General features: G+C 37.2%; 1 protein-coding gene across 1 annotated transcript in view; it reads left to right on the top strand.

Annotated features, from left to right (window-relative positions):
- Positions 1 to 263: 263 nt before the first annotated feature.
- ITSN1 (intersectin 1 (SH3 domain protein)) overlaps positions 264 to 18,817 on the top strand; it is a gene marked incomplete at its 3' end in the record, with an annotated part of 66,033 nt that continues 47,479 nt past the window's right edge. Inside the window, exons 1-6 of the mRNA XM_010287180.1 lie at positions 264 to 291; positions 5,768 to 5,860; positions 8,585 to 8,648; positions 16,158 to 16,321; positions 17,804 to 17,983; positions 18,616 to 18,709. Of these exons, the coding sequence (XP_010285482.1) occupies positions 264 to 291; positions 5,768 to 5,860; positions 8,585 to 8,648; positions 16,158 to 16,321; positions 17,804 to 17,983; positions 18,616 to 18,709 (623 nt within the window). The remainder of the gene's footprint in view (positions 292 to 5,767; positions 5,861 to 8,584; positions 8,649 to 16,157; positions 16,322 to 17,803; positions 17,984 to 18,615; positions 18,710 to 18,817) is intronic.

Below are 18,817 nucleotides of genomic sequence, written 5' to 3'. Positions count from 1 at the left end.
TTTTGCAAGTATGAAACTGCACTCGTGGATGCATAGTATAGTGCAAAAAATGAGACATTTAGTTCTTTTCTGAGTAACAGTTCCTGCAGGTAGTATTTATATGATCCTACTTCATTGCCTTTATTTTTAGCTGTACTAATTGATTGTGTGGTGGTAGGAAATATGTTGAAAATGGAAGATACTGTAACTGTTTGATTATCTGTATTTTATTGTGGTTTTTTCCTTTTCCAGGCATCTATTAACAAGCTAAAAGTGCCAGAACCATGGCTCAGTTTCCAACACCTTTTGGGGGTAAGTTGTTTATAGTGTATTCTGAACTAATGTTATTTGCAAAAATTCTGCATAAATGCGTTGCTTTCCAAATATGTTCTGTATGGATAGTATTTATGGGAGTATGTCTTTCTGAGATGATAGTTTATCTGATTTGTGATCTTTTTGCAGACCTATTAGAGAATGCACATGAAATTTTGCAGAGAAATCTCAGAAAAGTCAAACAGAAAAGCTGAGCTGTATCCCTTTTTGTGCATTGATCCATTACAGTCCTATAGTTTGTAACTGCAGGGCAGAGCCAGGCCACTCAGCCACTGAGAGTAGGGCATAGCCTCATTCTGCAATTACCCAGTTTTATTTGCCTGTCTTAAGCTTCCCTGCTCAGTCATGCCTGCTTTTTTCACATTTTTTCAGAGGAAATCCTAAAATGCTATTTAAATGTTATAAATTCTCACTTTATAAGCACTAGTTGTGGCTGAGAAGTGGATATGCTTTTTCTTTGAGGATTCCTGGACTTTTCAATTGCTAACAAGTACAGAAGATGCCTTTGGATGCTATTACCTCAAATTTCTTTTTCATATCGTCCCATAACGCATGTTTAGATTAGAACAAAGGTGCTGAATTTTTTAGCTCTCCATTTATAAGAGGGGAAGGTATAGCATCTTGAATCTCAACTTTTTTGGAAGATCCACGAAGAGCCCTGGTAGTGCAATAGAGACATTACTTTTTGCTATTCACATGAAATACGTTTTTGTGCCCATTTTTGCAATCTATCTGAAGAAAGATTAAAAGATAGATTTCAGTGCTGAGAACTAGTAGCCAGTTTGTTTCCACTTAACTGTTGCATCTGTTAAGGGCTTTTCTCTGCAGATGCAGATAGGATTCTTGTTGTGTATATATGCATGTTTGTATATATACACATAAATATGCATACACATCAAAAAAAGTGGTGTGTATGCATATTTTTGTATGTGTATACATATATATGGCAGTCTAGTTTTTGGGATTGGATCTAGGTAGGAATTAAATTTGTATCTAGTGTTAGTGTTTTGGTGGGAAAATTCAGGAAACACACATGTTACTCTGAGTATGTTAGAGAAACCCAGTTCTTGTTAAACACGATTGATAGGATGCAAACTGCCAGTCTGAAAACATCCATGAAGCACCACATGCAGAGAGATGCTTCTTCTGTTAAACTGCCAGTCTGAAAACATCCATGAAGCACAACAGAAGAAGCATCTCTCTGCATGTGGTAACTGGAACAAACATATAATTGGAAGCTGCCATTCATTTCCTCAGTTAGCCTTAAGTCCAGCCCTCTGGAATTAAATCTTGTTTGGTGCCAGACTTTCTCAGTTTTCTCAGTTTGGGGGCAAAACGGGCTACCAAAAGGTTTGATCAAATGATTTCACTGGACAGTTTCAAGTAGGATACCCTTTTAGGTCGTATAAAAAGTTGTGAATAGCTTCATTTCACCCCAGTTTTCACAATCTAAGAGAAGTCATGATGTGAATGAAATCTGCTCGTTCAGACTGAAGTATTTCCTTTTGTTTAGAGTTAGGGCTGTGCTTTGCATGCACCCATATTTAAACAAGTGTATACATTCTTAATGGAAATCTCGTCTTCAAAGCATTCTCCTCTGCCATCATCAGAGAGTTCTCATTGTATTACAGATGGATAGCAGCTTTCTCTTTTCAACTTTATATGTTACCATTTGGTCTTGCATATGCTGTCCAGATCCTGTTAACTCTAGTTACACGGCTTTAGGAAGGAATTCATGCTTTCTCCTCAGACAACTTTTCTCATCTGACTGCTGTACTATGAGAAAGTTGAAATAAGCATGTGGCTAATGTAGTTTCTGAAATATCTTTAATTTGTAATGCGGTGTGAGGGAAGTTCGTTATGATATTCATACTTGAACCAAGTCTACCAAGTAGCATCATATCTCCTCTGAGATGAATGACAGCAAAAGTCTAAGATTGTTGTAAGAGGAAACAAATGGTATAACGAAGTTTCCAATTTTTATGGGGAATTGTATCATCCTTTCGAGAATGCAACATTTTCAGTTACCTGTCACTGAACAAGATGCAGAAGAGAAGAATTATGCAGTTTCCATCCTGAGAGGGCCCTCACTCCAACTGTGCGTTATCTGGTATCCATCTGCTTGTGAATACCAATAATGGTGGTTTTGGTTTTATTTCACTTCTTTTCTTTTGAAAGAATCTTTCAAGTCAGCTTGGGAAATGGGCAAGGAAACAGCACAGCACCCACCATTTAAATTGGGGTTACTCATTGATATTCCAGAACACTGCTCATTTTAAGGATGACTAATTAAAAAACCAAAGAATATGCATGGTAGGATTTTTATAATTGTTGGGAATAATGTGGTATGTTTGACCTTCTGTTGATTTGTCCAGGAGAAGAAAATGCCCATTTAATGTATGAGAGCATGCTGCTTCATTTTTGCAGATGAGGTGATTGCTAACCCATGTAAAAGAAAAGATGGTTAGAGGGCTTGCTGCTGCATTCAAGAATAGCTTTCTTATGAGGCAGTTTTGTGGTTTGGTGACTACCTCCTTTGTATCCAAATATATTGAAAAGCCCCACAATGTCTGTCTTGGCATCCAGGATCTGAAGCCATGAATGATGTCTTGGTGTTGGCTTAGATTGTGCTTCATGCCCTCCCATTAGTTTTATTGTTTCCTTAAATAACAGAAGATGGAAACAAGGCAATGCCAAAGATGCCATTCATACTTTTCTAACTGAAGAGGCTACTAGGCTTGCTTGGTTTAACATTGGTTCTTTTCATGTTCGTATCCCACAAAGAAAATCTACTTTTTCAATACCAACCAAATCTCCATCAGGAAGAGTAAATATTGACAATCATTTGTTCCAGCTACAAATAGTTAATAGAATACATTTTTACTTACCTCATGCCATAAGAGTTTTTAGTTCTGCATTTTATTGCCTTCTTTTGGGGAAGGATAGGAAGAGGTGGGTTTTTTGTTGTGTTTTTAGGGGTTTGGGGTTTTTTGTCAGTTTTCTGTGGGGTTTTTTTGGTACTGGAATCATGCATACCTCAAACTGAGAGAGAGCAAGCCAGCTAATTATTGCAAATTTCATGCTGACTTTTTTTTTTCTCCACACATTATATTAAAGAAATTCTCCCTCTTTGTCTAATCTACCGCATCCAGCCTTAGGACCTTAGTGTGGAGTGTTGTCCCAAAAGTGGGATCATATACCCGGTGTGCAATGCTCCAATATACACACAGAGTAGAGGTATTTCATTTACAGCATATTTGTGCAGATATGGGTGCTACATGGTATTCCACAAAGCTAGCACACCACACAGAGGAATCACCACATACTTATCCTGTTACACGATTAGTGAAAACGATAGAGAATGCGTTTACATTCCTTGGATAGCAATTACCACCTTGCTTACTATTGGTTACACATATTTAATTTGGCGCGCATGCTGCTGGAAAGAGTGGGGGTGTAATTTGCATAGTCCCTCAATTGAGTCTGTGGTTGTGATCTCCTCCTGCCACCTGTATCTTTACTCCAGTTACTGTGGATTCTGCTAACCTCATGTCAGTTACATTTTTCAAGAGTGCAGGAACATCTAAGTCTTCATAGTTTACTGCTTAAGTACAAATGCTTCTTCATCTTCTTGAGCACCAGATCCGTTTTCATTCTAATCCTGTAACCTTTATGGTATTGTTAACTCCTACCTACCAGCACACTAGAGCTTTCAGTTTGCCTCAGATACCAGGATTAGTCTTGTTTCCAATACAGGGAGACATTCATCTGCTCTTAGTTGGTCTAGACTAATTGGCCTAGTGTGCATATTGGTCATAAAGTCTTAACACCATTTCTTTCCTCCTGTCAGTTCATGAGAAGGTGGGGGAGATAATTGCTTACGTGAACTATTGTGTTTTGAGATGTTCATATCCAAAGAGGAGTCCTGTTTCATTCCCACAGGAAGCACAGCTATGAAATCTGTTTACAGTGCCTCTATGAGCTTATTCACTAAAATTCTGTGATTTTTGGAGTAATCTTAAAATGTGCTTTCTCTGAATTAGATATTATTAGCCTGCTTGCTTCTAGAAATATATAGGTTATCTGAAACTGAGATGATTTTTTTTAACCAAGAATGTAGCTTTTCTTTCATTAATGAAATCTGCCATTTAAAGGAATGCTGTTCTTCCCCTTGTGCATTTCGTTTTCTCTCCAATATGTATTTTGCCACATGAAAGTAGATTTTAAATAGAAGAAATTCAGGAGGCAGGAAATGCTCATATTCTTCGTAACTGCTGAGTCTCATTCTGCCTCAGCCTGCAAGCAGTTTGAAATATTTGCTCTAAATATTTGTGGACCTTATTACCTGAAATTTAATCTCTGAGAATTTAGTGTTGAGACAGAGTGAATGCTAGATCTCCTCTTTATTTTTCTACAAGTCTACATTTTATCTTTTAATATTACTTCAGTAAAACAGCGATTCCATTAACTTAGATGCCTTCGTATCATTACATTCCTGTCCAGTAGGAGTTACGGGAAGGTGCACCAGCATAATGCACTTCTACAGATGTTGAAATCATGACGTTTTACTGGTTAGAAGTTATTGAGTCAAACCTGAAACACAGTGTTAGAGGGTTCATTGGAGGTCTCAAGTGGAAGTTGAGATATGTTTGCTCTAAGTACAAATGATTTGAAGGATGAAAGTGAAAAGTCTGCAAGAGGGGAGAGAGGAGAGTAACTGCTGCAGAAATGGAGGTAGAACTGGAGAAAGCATTGTGGAAGCATGGCATTGTAGAAGGGTAGTAAATCTCAACATAGACTAAATAATCACCTCAAATTTGTGTGTGTGGTGCAAAGAATCTGGTCCATGTAACATATTTGTACTTAGATTTCTCGTTGTCAGAAGAATGATGAGCATGTTTTTCTGTGCTGTTGTCGCCCATGAAGAGTGTTTGTTGAATCACACTTTTCCTAGACAAGAGTTCTTCTCTTATAATAGTACGAAACTGCGTAGTACTCAACTGATTCTTTGAGGTACCTTTTCAGTTAAAAGAACTTGAATCGTATTACAGCTGTATGTGCTCTGACAGGCAAATTGCCTCCCACCCCTTAAATATCTAGTGTTATGAACTTTTTGCATTATACTGTCTAGTATGCCAATGTTGTCTTTTAATAATCCATTTGTAAGTCTGATTGCACTTTAAGTAGCCTAGTTGTAACTTAAGACTTGTATGAGCCAGGCAGATGACTGCTGAGGACTGGTTCACTTTAATTTGGTAACACTTAGTTCTGTTAAGTTCATGAGTCCTAACTGGCTACTGAAGGATTCATGGAGCTTTCAGATATAGACTTTGGATGAACGGCTTCTGTGTGTATGTTGTCCAGCATGATTTGATATAATTACACTCAGAAATAAAAATGGTGTAGTTTTTAGGAGTTGTTTCTTAATTTTATTTCTCAATTTCTTTTGAACTAGGCAACCTGGATATCTGGGCTATTACTGTAGAGGAGAGAGCTAAACATGATCAGCAGTTCCATAGTCTGAAACCAACATCTGGATTTATCACTGGTAATGAAATAGTTTTCAATTCTAATTCCATTTAATTAAATCTTAACTAACAAGCCTAAATATATACAGAGTTGCCTGGGAGACATTTAGGCATAAGAATTTAAAAAATTGAACAGATATTTCTCATTGTATATCCCATTTTTCATATGCCTTGCCACATGAACCCCATCTTTTCTGATACTTTCTGATATTTTTCTGATATTTACCAGCTATCTACCTGGTTTATGCCACTTGATTTTTCTGTAAGTGGGATTAAATTTATTTATAACTGTGGCTCTATAAAGCAGTCCTATTGTGTAGAGCCAGCTGATACTTATAAACTGTAGAGTTAGAATTCAGGCTGTGGAATCACCCTGGTGCCTGGTAATATTTATAGCGCTTTTAGTGTGCTCAGTGAATTAACTCATTGTATGGAGTCTGACTGAGATGGAATTAACTTTCTTCATAGCAACCTGTACGATTTGTGACTAAAGCAGTGTTGATAGCACATCAATGTTTTGGCTATGACTGAACAGTGCTTGCAAAGCCTCAAGGCTTTCACTGTTTGTTACTCTGCACTGCCCACAGCAAGTAGCCTGGAGGTGGGCAAGAAGTTGGGAAGGGGACACAACAGGGACAGCTGACCCCAACTGACTAAAGGGCTATCCCATACCACCGTGCTCAACAAAAACTGGGGCAAGGACTGTTGTCTTCCAAGGTGGCCATTGCTTAGAGACTGAGCTTGAGGGAGGTAGCGAGTGATTACCTTTGCATCACTTCGTGGGTTTTTTTTCCCTACTCTTTCACTTATTAAACTGTCTTTATTGTGACCAGTGAGTTTTCTGAATTTTCTCACTTTTGCTCTCTCTATTCTCTTCCCATCCTGCTGTGGGGAGGGAATTGAGTGAGTGGCTGGGTGCTTGGTTTCTGACTGGTGTCAACCCAACATGCTAACATACCAATAGGTTAAGAAGTCTGTTTAAATAAAGATGTATCAATTTAACTGAAATATGTTTCAGAAACTGATTGTTTAAACTGGTGAAATCAGTGTGGATGACCTCTTTAAAAATCTAAAAGGCAAAATTGATTTAAGTTGTGGGAAGCAAAGCTGCAAGTAAAGGAATTGCATTGATCCTACTAAATTTTCATTGAACACCACTAATTTGCTTTGGTTTTAAAGGCAATAGGATGCCTACTTTTTTGTAGCTGAAATGAAAGGTATAGAAGTGCTTTACCTTTCTTGCTCTCCAATCTGTCAAGAGAATTTCCAGAGTGTGAAATCAGAATTGGGTTCTTAGCAGAGTCTCATCACAGCTGTACATGCCTCCAAGTATACAATTTGATAGTTTCTGCTCCTGTTACATGACAGATACGGTACAAAATACTACTGTTTTTATTGACCTCCTCTGATATTTAGTGCTATTTCTAGTCTGTTTACAACTTTACAGATTAAACCACAACAATAGGCCACAACATTTTCAAGTGCCTAATCCTTTTGTAATTGTTTTGCTATTCTTTCTTTTAATTGATAATTGGAAAATTACTTTGAAATCATAGGGTCACAGAATTATTCAGGTTGGAAAAGACCTCTAAGATCGTCAACTCCAACCATCAACCCAGCACCACCATGCCCACTAAACCATGTCCCAAAGTGCCATGTCCACACGCTTTTTGAACACTTCCAGTGATGGTGACTCCCTGGGCAGCCTGTTCCAATGCCTGACCACTCTCTCCATAAAGAAATTTTTCCTAATATCCAATCTGAACCTCCCCTGGTGCAACTTGAGGCCATTTCCTCTCATCCTATCACTAGATACTTGGGAGAAGAGACCAACACTCACCTCACTACAGCCTCCTTTCAGGTAGTTGTAGAGAGCAATAAAGTCTCCCCTCAGCCTCCTCTTCTCCAGACTGAACAACCCCAGTTCCCTCAGCTGCTCCTCATCAGGCTTTTTCTCCAGACCCCTCACCGGCTTCGCTGCCCTTCTTTGGACATGCTCCAGCACCTCAATGTCCTTCTTGTAGTGAAGGGCCCAAAAACTGAACGCAGTATTCAAGGTGTGACCTCACCAGTGCCGAGTGCAGGGGCACGATCACTTCCCTAGTCCCTCTGGCCACACTATTTCTGATACAGGCTAGGATGCTGTTGGCCACCTTGGCCACCTGGGCACACTGCTGGCTCATGTTCAGCCGGCTGTCAGCCAGCGCCCCCAGGTCCTTTTCTACTGGGCAGCTTTCCAGCTATATACCATTGCTTTCTTTAATGGTGACTTATCAGGTTCACATCAGGGTAAAGACCATGTTATTTAGTTTGTGCTATCTGACTGGCATTGTACTTATAAAAAAAAATAAAATCTAAGATAGACTTTATATTGATACATACGTTCTCTGGAAGAAAAAAAATTTCTTGTTCTCACAAGTCATATGATTCCTGCAGAGAGCCATTAACACAGATGAGGGACTGTGAACTGTGAGTTTCCCATTGCCCTAAATGTTTATGCCCATTTGACTTCATGTGGTGCTGACTGTTGCAGACTTAAATAGTATGTGCTCGTTGGAAATATCTGGTGGGTTTGCAAGTGACAAAGTAAGTTTAAATCTCATACTCTGTTATGTATGTATAACATTAAGTATTTATGGTTTTACTGTTGGTTCTCTGTTAGATATTTTTGACTCATAATTTTATCTTTCTTCTTACACATGTATTTTTAGCATTTCTGAAATTATGTCCTATTTATTTTATAGGTGATCAAGCTAGAAACTTTTTTTTTCAATCTGGGTTACCTCAACCGGTGTTAGCACAGATATGGTGAGTACATGGGAAAGGATGGGAGAATTGCAGTTATGTCACAGAGTAACTGGTACAGACTTGGACAGTAACTATATTTCACATTCTGAGGTTTAAAATCACCTATTTACTGCAGTGTCCTTTCCAAAAGTCTACAAGGCAAATATACTTTGTAGTATGTTTTAGCTGAGTTTTTAAGTTACTAGTTCAGTGCCTTCTACAAATGGCATTGTTTGAAGTTGTCAATTTGCAACCCTCATTTCAAATTACGAAGTGCTTTGAACTTTATTAAAACTGTACTAATACAATTACTAAGCACAGTAATTAGTATTGAAAATCTTCTAATGGGAGAGCCTGTGCAACACTTGCAAAAAATTAATTCTGGCATAGACTATTTTCATTGCAGTTGGGAATACAGTTTGAAAGCTTGAAGTTATTACTATTCCTTGGTGAGTTTAGACAGATCTCCGTTGCTGTATATTACACACCACAAATATTTTTTACAATCTGTCAGCTTCTTTATGCCGGATTGCAATTGTTTCTGCTCCAAATTAAATGATGCTGCCAGACTCAGACATGCTAACTTGCACAGATTATTCATAATTTACATTAATTATATTACTACTAAAACTTTTTGGTGCTAGATGGAGTAAAATAATATTGTTATTAATTCTAGATTGTAAAAAGCAGCAGAGGAAGGGATAACTTTCAACAAATATGTTAACTTTTCCTCTGTTAACTGTTTGAAAGAGGGAGTAGTTTATTGCCGTTATAAAAACTTTTTGTTGTAGTAGGGACTTCTAAAAGCAGAATCTTGCTCTGACTGGAGAAGGATGAGAATTATTTTCTTGTAAGAAAAACAGTTGCTTTGGAAATTTGCATGCCTAAAAGAGGGGCTGGATTTACACTGCTTTTAAATAAATAGCTTGCTCTCTTTTCAAATTATCTTCATCTTACAAATATCAGATCTGGTCTGGTTGAAGATTCAGTGAAAGTTCAGATGTCCCTTTGGAACTTCCCTTGCCTCTTAATTAAACAAAGAAGTTTTGTCTTAAGCAAGACATCCTTTCTCCAAAAATGCTCCGTAGGTATTAGCTTTAAATAAGAGTTTAACAAAATTAAACAGATGTAAATGGTCTGACTAAAAATCTCTTCCTCTCTGAATTATTCAGTTTTTTAGCCTCTTGAGAGGGAGACAGTCATTCCACGAGTTCTGTAGTTGTCATAGAGACAAGACCTGAACTTGCACATTTTTTTAAATAAAGCTGAACTAAAACTTATTCATGCTGCCTTTGTAAATCATAAAAAAAGCATGTAGACATCCCTTTCTCGCTGTCTCCTTTTTTTGATTTTGATTCTCTGATTAAGAGAAGTAAATATTTAAGTAAAAATCTCGATCGCTTGTATATATTCCCAGTTGGAAATCAAATAACCAGGTAGGAAAATAGTCGTATAGTCATAATAAGACCCCTTAAAAAGAAGAAAATAAAAAAAGAAAGGAAAACCCCTTTCTTTTCCTACAGCTAGAATGATTTAACTCTTTTCATCTATCAGTGAATGTTTGTTTGTAACCTACAACAGATTACTGCTGTCCCATAGAAACAATAGACTGTTTAGTGGCAAGAAGTCTTCTGTAGCCTCCAAAGGATGTCACAATATACTTAAGACTGCATTTAAAAATGTGAATCATTGTTTGTCTTGGCTCCCAGGTGTAAGATCTTCAAGTGGCACACTTGCTTTGTGTATTAATAGCAATATTCTAATGTTGTCTATTTAAATATTAACGTTGCTATAGATCCATGAGTACTTTAATAGAGGGAGGAGTTCTGAATTTGTAAGCCCAGAATCTCCATGAGAGATATGAGCTGCATAAAACTTCTTTTCTATCAGTAGTCTTTATTCCCTGAATAGATGGAATTTTTTTTTTTGATAGCATTTGATTATTAGAGGGAGAGAAGGAGAGGTACAACAGTCTGTAAGGAAGGAAAGTTGTTATTCTGAACTAGAGCAACTTGTAAAACTCTTCAAATTATTTTTCTGATGCTAGAAATATGGAAGTGTATGTATGTTGTGTTTTGGAAGTGTTTTCCTATTCTTAATGAGTCTACAGCTGATCATATTAATCTGTCTGCAAGATAGGAGCCTAGCATTTGTTTCATAACGGATTACTTATGCATGTAGACAAGCTTATGCTAATACAAACTTTCATCTATTTTGTTGACTGTGGACGTTCTTGTATAGAAAACCACAACTGGGAAAGGGACTGCAGGGGTGATTGACCTAATGAGTGATTGCCCATACTGCATTCAGAGCTGTCTGCAGAAAAAGAAAGCCCTGTATCTCGATAAGTTTCCAAACGTATTATCTCATGAGTGTGAGAATTTTGTTTGCATAAATGAGCAGTATAAGGATTTTTGCAGTCTTATATTTTAATTAAAATTGAATTTTTGTATCGCAAAGAAATAATTTTCACTAGCACTTCAAGAAATGCTAACTAGCTAGATAGCTGAAGTACCAGCTTCTTTGAGTCCTGAGTCTTCTGCCTCAAGATCTGCTTTGAGAATATTCTGCAGTTGGTGTAATTGTTTTTTAAGATGAGACTCCAAGGAATATATTTTATCTTAATTTCTGCTGTTAATTAGAGCTTCTCCAGAAGTCATATACCTTCGGAATAGTAGCTCCATGGTTTTTAGCATTGAGAATTCCTATGTCCCTTCTACTCATCATTCATTTGAGAAAAAAGAAGTCTCTGGGACCTTAGTGGATCAAATTAGTGGGTTTATTATGGTCTGTCGTGACAACTTCCTTACTGTTCTACCCTTTACAAGCTTTGGAGTCTGCCAAGCTGGTAATCTATTAAGAAGCCTGTAAGTAGGCTTTGAATTGAGACTGCAATGGCTCGGGAGATGACTGTTTTTAAGTAGGCAATAATCTGGCTTTCTTCTAAAGCCCTTAAGAATGGTGGCCTCAAAAAGCATCTTCTGTGTAGCCTGTATCGCTGGAATTGAATGAGAACTAAAATAATGAATGCCATCTGTTTTTCACGCATTTAGAGTTACTTATGTTTCCAGGGCAGACTAAAGCCATTGATTGACTTACATATTTTTGACATATGCTCCCCTCACAACCTTCTTAAATGTGTGTCCCAAGTGTGGGAGTGAAAGATTATGGGTGGCAATTCTGAGTTGTAACTCTTACTATACATGGATTAATTGACTGTGATAAAGACCTAATTTCTCCCATGATGGCTGCGTTATAAAATGCAGTATGGGATTGTATAATCTAATATGGGAACGTAAAGCTAAATAAATCCAGATTTTTTGAACTGCAGGGAGGTTCCCTTGTTTTAACACTGTGCTATTTTCATGGAGATAGAAGTTTTGCAGGCTAATCATAAGCATATTTGATGGAAAAAAGCCTGTATGCTCAGTTTCTGTGCTTCATAAATGCAAAAATAATCAAGTTGTCTGTCTTTGAATTCTGCAGAGAAAAGGAGAGGAAGGAGGAGGGAAAAATTTGTAGGGGAAGAATTTTGTTAGCACCTGAAATCTAGCATTGTGATGAAGCCCACTGCAGCTATTCTCATGAGAAAACCCCTGTTATAAACACAGGCCTGTTCTATAAAATATGATAAATATTTAGTCAGTGTTTAATCCATTTACTGCTCTGCACTGGTTCCGGACAGACCTTAAATGAAACAAATTTAAGGAAATTACTTTCTTCCAAATTTCATTAGAATTTCATTAGGTTCAGTAATCAGAAATGGAAATTTGTTCTATTTTTGCACTAATGATTTTGTCAGACAAAAGCTGATTTTTGTTAGCATGCTGTAAAAATGTGTATAAATTCTATAGTGTGTACATAATTTTTCTCAATGAAATTTGTGCTCTTAATGTAAATAAAAGAGCCATTGACATAGACTAAATTAGTTGAACAGAAGGTCAGATGTTAAATTAAAAGCTACTGATGGTTATGTGAATAGAAGGACAATTAAACCAATGAGACTGGTGCACATCAAAGTTTCTTATTACTGGACAATTAATATTTTCTCATGTAGAATGCAAAGACTTACTGTGTTCTAGCAGTGCACTCTGTAAATAGTGCCTGGAGAATCAACGTTGCCTACAGCAAGGTATTTACTCTTGCTGCATTTTCATGGCCACGCATATGACAGGTTGAGGGACTCTGCCTGTGCTTTAGTAATGGAAAGGCTTAAATTTTATAAATCAAAGTATTTGCAGGTATAGAAGCCACTTGAACAAATAAGACTATTACAAATACAACTTGTGCAATTACTTTGCTTAAATGCAGAAGTGTAAGGAACATTGTGACTATCTGAACTGGTGCTGCCCTTTGGTCACTATGCTCCATACGTTGAAGATCAAGTCATCTTTGGGAGGACCACTGACTGCTTGGAGTACAGTCAAAAATCTGCTAAAATAGGTTTATCCAGATCAATTTTTCTAGCTTTGTTCCTATGCACATCCTCAGCTCGCTAGCTATATAAGCCTGATTTTTACTGCCCGTTTCCATTGGACATCTGACAGAAGAATGGCTAAGCAAGTGTTCAACTAAACTTTCATTAAAAAACCCATGCGTTTCCCTTGTTGAATATTTTTGAATTTTCTTTGGTTACTATCAGAAAGGTGTGGTTTCTGCTTGTAAGCATCAATTAACTGAAGCTAATTATCTGCTCCTGGTTTCCATTGTTCTTAACACTCTGTAATTTTCTAATGAGACTTTCTTATCCTCGGTATTCATTCACTGTATGTTAGTTTACTTTCTAGCGCAAAACCCACAAAAGGGAGCACTTCAGAAACTACATTTATCCATTAAGTTTCTGACATTCTAACACTCCAAATACCTTTTGCCTCTTGAATGTTTCAGGTTTCTAAGACTTGCAGCATGTATTTCTCCCAAGTGAGACTTTTAGAAATCTAACATCACTATTTATAGGTGGTGACTAATGGACATTATATGAACTGTTTTGGTTGTAAAAAGAGGTGTATGAAGAAGACAATGAAAATGTACTGAGTAATACTGTTCCTTGTAAGCCTAAGTGATGACTTTGGGCAGCAAAAATTCTACAGCATGTTGTGGGACGCTTCCATGCTATTGTTGAAAAATAGATAGAGTGGGTATTCTTAATTGTCGTAGTGAAATTATGAAGTCCTTCAAAATCAGTTTGGGCTTTTTACAGGAATTTTAAATTGACATAAACATTTCTGATGTAGAGAAAATTTGAGAGATGCAAACTTGTTTTTTTGAGGTTTATACCTGTTTCATTGTATAGGAGAAAAAGCACTACATACTGCATACATGCAGTCTATTTGCAGGTTTGCATATAGTAGCTTGTGCTGTGTACACCCCCTGGACAGAAAGATATGATGGAAGCTAATAAAATCTTAGGCTTTTTATGTCCAGAGAAAGCCGTTGCACTTCAGAATTAACAGAACATGGATAACCTCAACAACAAAATGTGAGAAGCCTTCTCTCTGTTTTTCACACAACTGTTTTCTAGAAGTAACTATACCTTTCATTTTGAAATACACATTTTTCATTAACAGCTGCTGCTTAACACTCAGAGGAGAGGAGAGGCTCCTCTGCGTTCACTAGAGTTCTCCCACTTCTCTCTGCAAGTTGCATGAAGAAAAAAATATTACATCTTCCACTTTAACTTAGCCTGCCAATACACCAGGAGGTACCAGTGTGTTCCTTGCTCTTTGTGAAAGAGTGATCAGAAGCTGAGACTCTAGACAGTGGTGTTCTGCAAGGAAGAGGAGATACCCATTCCAAATTTGTACTACTTTTGATCCAGGTTTGCCATGCTGGCCTTCCCTCTTCTGCTGGTTGGACTACCGTAGTAGTCTGACTGCTACAGTAAGATCTTTTTGACTGTTTATTTGCCACATGAACCACATACTAAGCAGTCGTGACTGAAACTTGAATCCAAATCACGTTATGCTATGTGGGTCCCAGAATCAGTTTTGATAAAATTTAGGTTTCCAAAGACTTGCCGGTAGTGGGATTAGAGGAAGGTGTAAAGTTACTGAAAAGCAGGCAGATTTTATGTGTAAATTAAACTTCCTTGTGATATGAAGCTTCAGGAAACAACTGCTAGAAGTTCTCACAACCAAAACTTGTTATTCAGTGAAATATATGCAGTAACTCATCATCTTTCAGGGAGTGGTGTAACGCATACTTTTTAACTGTAAGCCTCAGGGTCTACAGTTTCCTCACCAGATGCTGTCTGTCTTCTCTAAATGCTGCTGCCAGATTTTTAGTAGTATTATTTGGCATCATGACATCAAAATTGTTGGATTAGGACAGCTACACTGCTGAAAATGCTGTCTTACAAGTATCAGGAAGGGTTGGAGTGTCTCCATTTTTGGGGAAATGCTACTGGTGATCTAAACTAGGGGAAACTTAGGATGTATGGTTGACCTGTGGCAACCCCTGCTGGGATCTCCTTCCTTGCTGGGTTTTCTTAGGGTTTTTTTGGTAGGGGTGGGAGGGTTTTCCTTTTGTGAATACTTTGCCACTGCATTTACCTGGCTGCCTACTTGTTTAAGTATCAGTTATAAATAACTGTCAATTTATTGCAATATCTTTTTGATAACTTTTCACATACTTGCATGAAAGCTTTCCTTGACACAGATTTGGTCAGAAATAAAGCTCTAGTTTAACTACTGCCTGGGTCCTTTGTGTTGTCATGTCTGTGACATGTAAATGTATGCATGAACTTAAAAGATATTATTCCAATACTGAAATGCGTACTTAATTTTTCAGATGAATGCAAAGGAGTAAGCATAATGTTTAAAACTAAATTTACAACTGATTACATTATTAATATGCGTTTAGTCTGGTTTTTGGTTTGCAATTGTAGGAAATAACATTAGTCTTCCTGCTTCTCTCCCCACAACCTCCCAACCCTGTTCCCTGCTGAGCATGGTTTTCTTAACCATCAAATGAAGAAACAAAAAGGCAACTGTTTAAGTCAGACTACTTTACATGAAAGTTATTCAAGGTCTAGGCTCAATGTTTTCTCTTGAGTAGTATTGTTTAACTGAAAACACATTTGTATACTTACAGATGTAATGGTGTTTAGTAAAGTGCACAGATTTAAAGAATGTTTTATTTTAAGTGTAGTTAAAGTACAGACCTGCAGACTAAGTAATTTGATTCCCTGTGGTGCTCTTTGTAGTACCATGTAGTTTCATTTGTGTTATTTTGCAAAATTTTTGTAGAACTGCATTAATTTTTCTTCTCTAGATGCTTCACTGTAGTTCCTCTAAGAGTTGAAAAGTGACTTTAAATATATTTTTAATTACTACAAGAAAGAAATTGAGAATCTGTCGGCTTAAACAGTGTTTTGTTTCATGACCATTTTTAGCCTGGCGTAATTATTTTGAGGATAAATTAATTACTCTTGAATATACATATTCAATATGCATATGTGTGCACGCTCCTAGGTCAGTTCCTGAAGTTCATAATTTGAGCATCTAACTGTGAAAATCGTGTATTTTGTAGGGCTCTAGCTGACACGAACAATGATGGGAGGATGGATCAGTTGGAGTTTTCAATAGCTATGAAACTTATCAAATTAAAACTACAAGGTTATCAACTCCCATCTGCACTGCCTCCTGTCATGAAGCAGCCACCCATTGCTCTGCCTAGTGCACCACCAGGATTTGGTAAGCTCTTTATTTTCTTCTTTGTTAGCTTGGATTGTAGCAACCTAAGTTGAATTTGGTTGTCATTCTGAAGTTTCTTTTAGAAACTTTTAGGAAAAAGTACTTCTAAAAGTACGTGGGATCAAAACCAACTGCTACGACATGCATGAATATGCTCCAAAAAAAATCTCAATGAGCTTTTAGCACCCAACCATACTGAATAACATAAGTTGAGGTCCTGTTTGCTTCAGGTCTTATACTGCTCCCTCTACATCCAAACAAAAGTGTCTGTGCGTAAAAAAGGTGGATCAGGTAGCAGGTGTAGTGCATTCCAAAGTGATAGTTTTTATTTAAACTATTGTTATTTATCTCCTTTTTCATTAAGGGATCTCCAGCTTTTGCAAGATTAGCTATGTTTTTTGTGACTTTTTACAAATCATGGTAGTAATGCACCCCTCTGCTTTTATTTTATGAACAGTGCTGCACTGGTATTAGCTAGAGCAGCTGCTGATTCAGTTCTTGTGGGTAGTACTGCCAAGGTTGCCAGCATTTCTAGCAAAAGAGTAGGGAAGATGGGATAGTGAGAGGTAAATAAATAAATAAAGCTGAACTTCATGCTTGACACCTTGATGTTCTGTAGTGAGAGGTTCTTTACCTTTCTCTTTTAGTTGTTGCTGTGTCTCAAGTTGATCGGTGCCTGAGAATCACTGCTGTCCTTAAGAAAAGGGAATAGTGCATTTGATAAACTGTGTGCAACTGTGTTGTTTGATCATTTGTTGCTTCCACAAGTTCTACAAACAGTTTTATTTCTGACTGTAAGAAATCAGTGAAATTGAACAGAACAAATACTGGTTTAAGTGCGAAAAGGCATGATAAAGTCAAAACCCTGAGAAAACCAGTAAAATCTGTGATTTGCTTTTTTCTCGTTCATTGTAAACTTGATCTCAGCTGTTTGCATACAACCTCATTCTTCCCAATGACATGACTGGACCTCCTTAACCTCCCTGTTATTCATGCAACTGTGCTTACACCTAAAATACCTCATTACTGTGCTTTACCCTATTAGCTTTGCACTGTTTCATCTTGACAATAGGCTGCAAGCAGTTATCCTCAAGCTTGTTCTTTTCAGCTGTGGTTAAATGTAGGCTTTGGGTTCATTACTCACTGGAAGTTGACAGTGCTGCTCTTCATTTAGTTCAAGGCAAACAATTCTTTTCTTCAGCAAATGCTAATAGATTTTTTTGATCAGTGTTGCATCCAATGTGATCTTACATGCATACATTATAAAGTGATATGTTGTTCCCTCTGCATTGTTTTATATTCCCCTGCCATGCTAATGGTGCAGTGGACTGTTAAGGGTTCTTTCAAGGGGTGTGTGGAAGTTTCCATTTCAATTTGCTCTTTAATTCTGCATTTGCTGCTGGGTTGCAGGCTGAAGTTAAATTGTTATCTCATATTAGGAGTATCTAAATTAGAAAAAATATCTCCTTTTCTTGCTCATAGGTATTGGGGGCATTGCCAGCATGCCGTCTCTTACAAGTGTTGCCCCAGTGCCAATGGCATCTATTCCAGTAGTAGGAATGTCTCCACCATTAGTATCTTCTGTTCCTGCAGCAGCCGTACCTTCCCTGGCTAATGGAGCTCCTGCTGTTATACAGCCTCTGCCTGCTTTTGCTCATCCTGGTATGCTACATAGTGAGACTCTGTTTACTGTCTTGCTATTAACAAATTATTCTGCCATTTTCTTTGGATCCAGAGAACAGTAGACATGGAATTAGCCATTCTAACTTGCTTTAAAGAATGACTTTGGGTAAGGGCTGTATTTTGGTTTAGCCCCATATAATTGGTTAGCAAACTTATATAGAAGTTAAAAGAAGAAACATGGACATACTATACTGTACCAGTCAGTCATGCTGAGCAAAATATTAACCCTGTTATAATAGAAGTGTGATAAATCTAGCTTGCCAATAAACTGTTGCCTAGAAATTGGTCTTCTCTTATCTGTTTATTAACTATTGAAGGGCTGCTATTTGTTGGGATTACTTTAAAATACTGGAATACATATAATTTCTAACATTAATTACAAAATTATTTGATACCAACAGTTTGCATAAAACTGCAAAAGTAAAAAGACATGAGAGAAGTACCTGTGTGTTTTCACCTATTTTGTTAGACACTGTTAACTTATCTTAATATTTTTGAAAGGGTTACCACCATAATCCTTGTACTTGATGTTAGGAACTAAATGAATGTCATTGAAATTCCACAGTTTAAAATGCTAATACTAATAAATACATGTATTTTCTTATTTACAGCCACATTGCCAAAGAGTTCTTCCTTTAGTAGATCTGGTCCAGGATCGCAGCTAAACACAAAACTGCAAAAGGCACAATCATTTGATGTGGCTAGGTAAGTTGGTATGGAATGAGTGTACATGTGTATCTGGTACTCCAGAGTTAGAAAAACTACTTCTCTTTCATAAAATTGTTTTCTGAAATAATATTTACTTGCAGAAAT

Source organism: Phaethon lepturus, unplaced genomic scaffold (genome assembly GCF_000687285.1).
Source record: "Phaethon lepturus isolate BGI_N335 unplaced genomic scaffold, ASM68728v1 scaffold3675, whole genome shotgun sequence".
NCBI lineage: Eukaryota > Metazoa > Chordata > Aves > Phaethontiformes > Phaethontidae > Phaethon > Phaethon lepturus.
The sequence above is the reverse complement of the archived record's forward strand: the minus strand, read 5'-3'. Positions and strand labels throughout refer to the sequence as shown.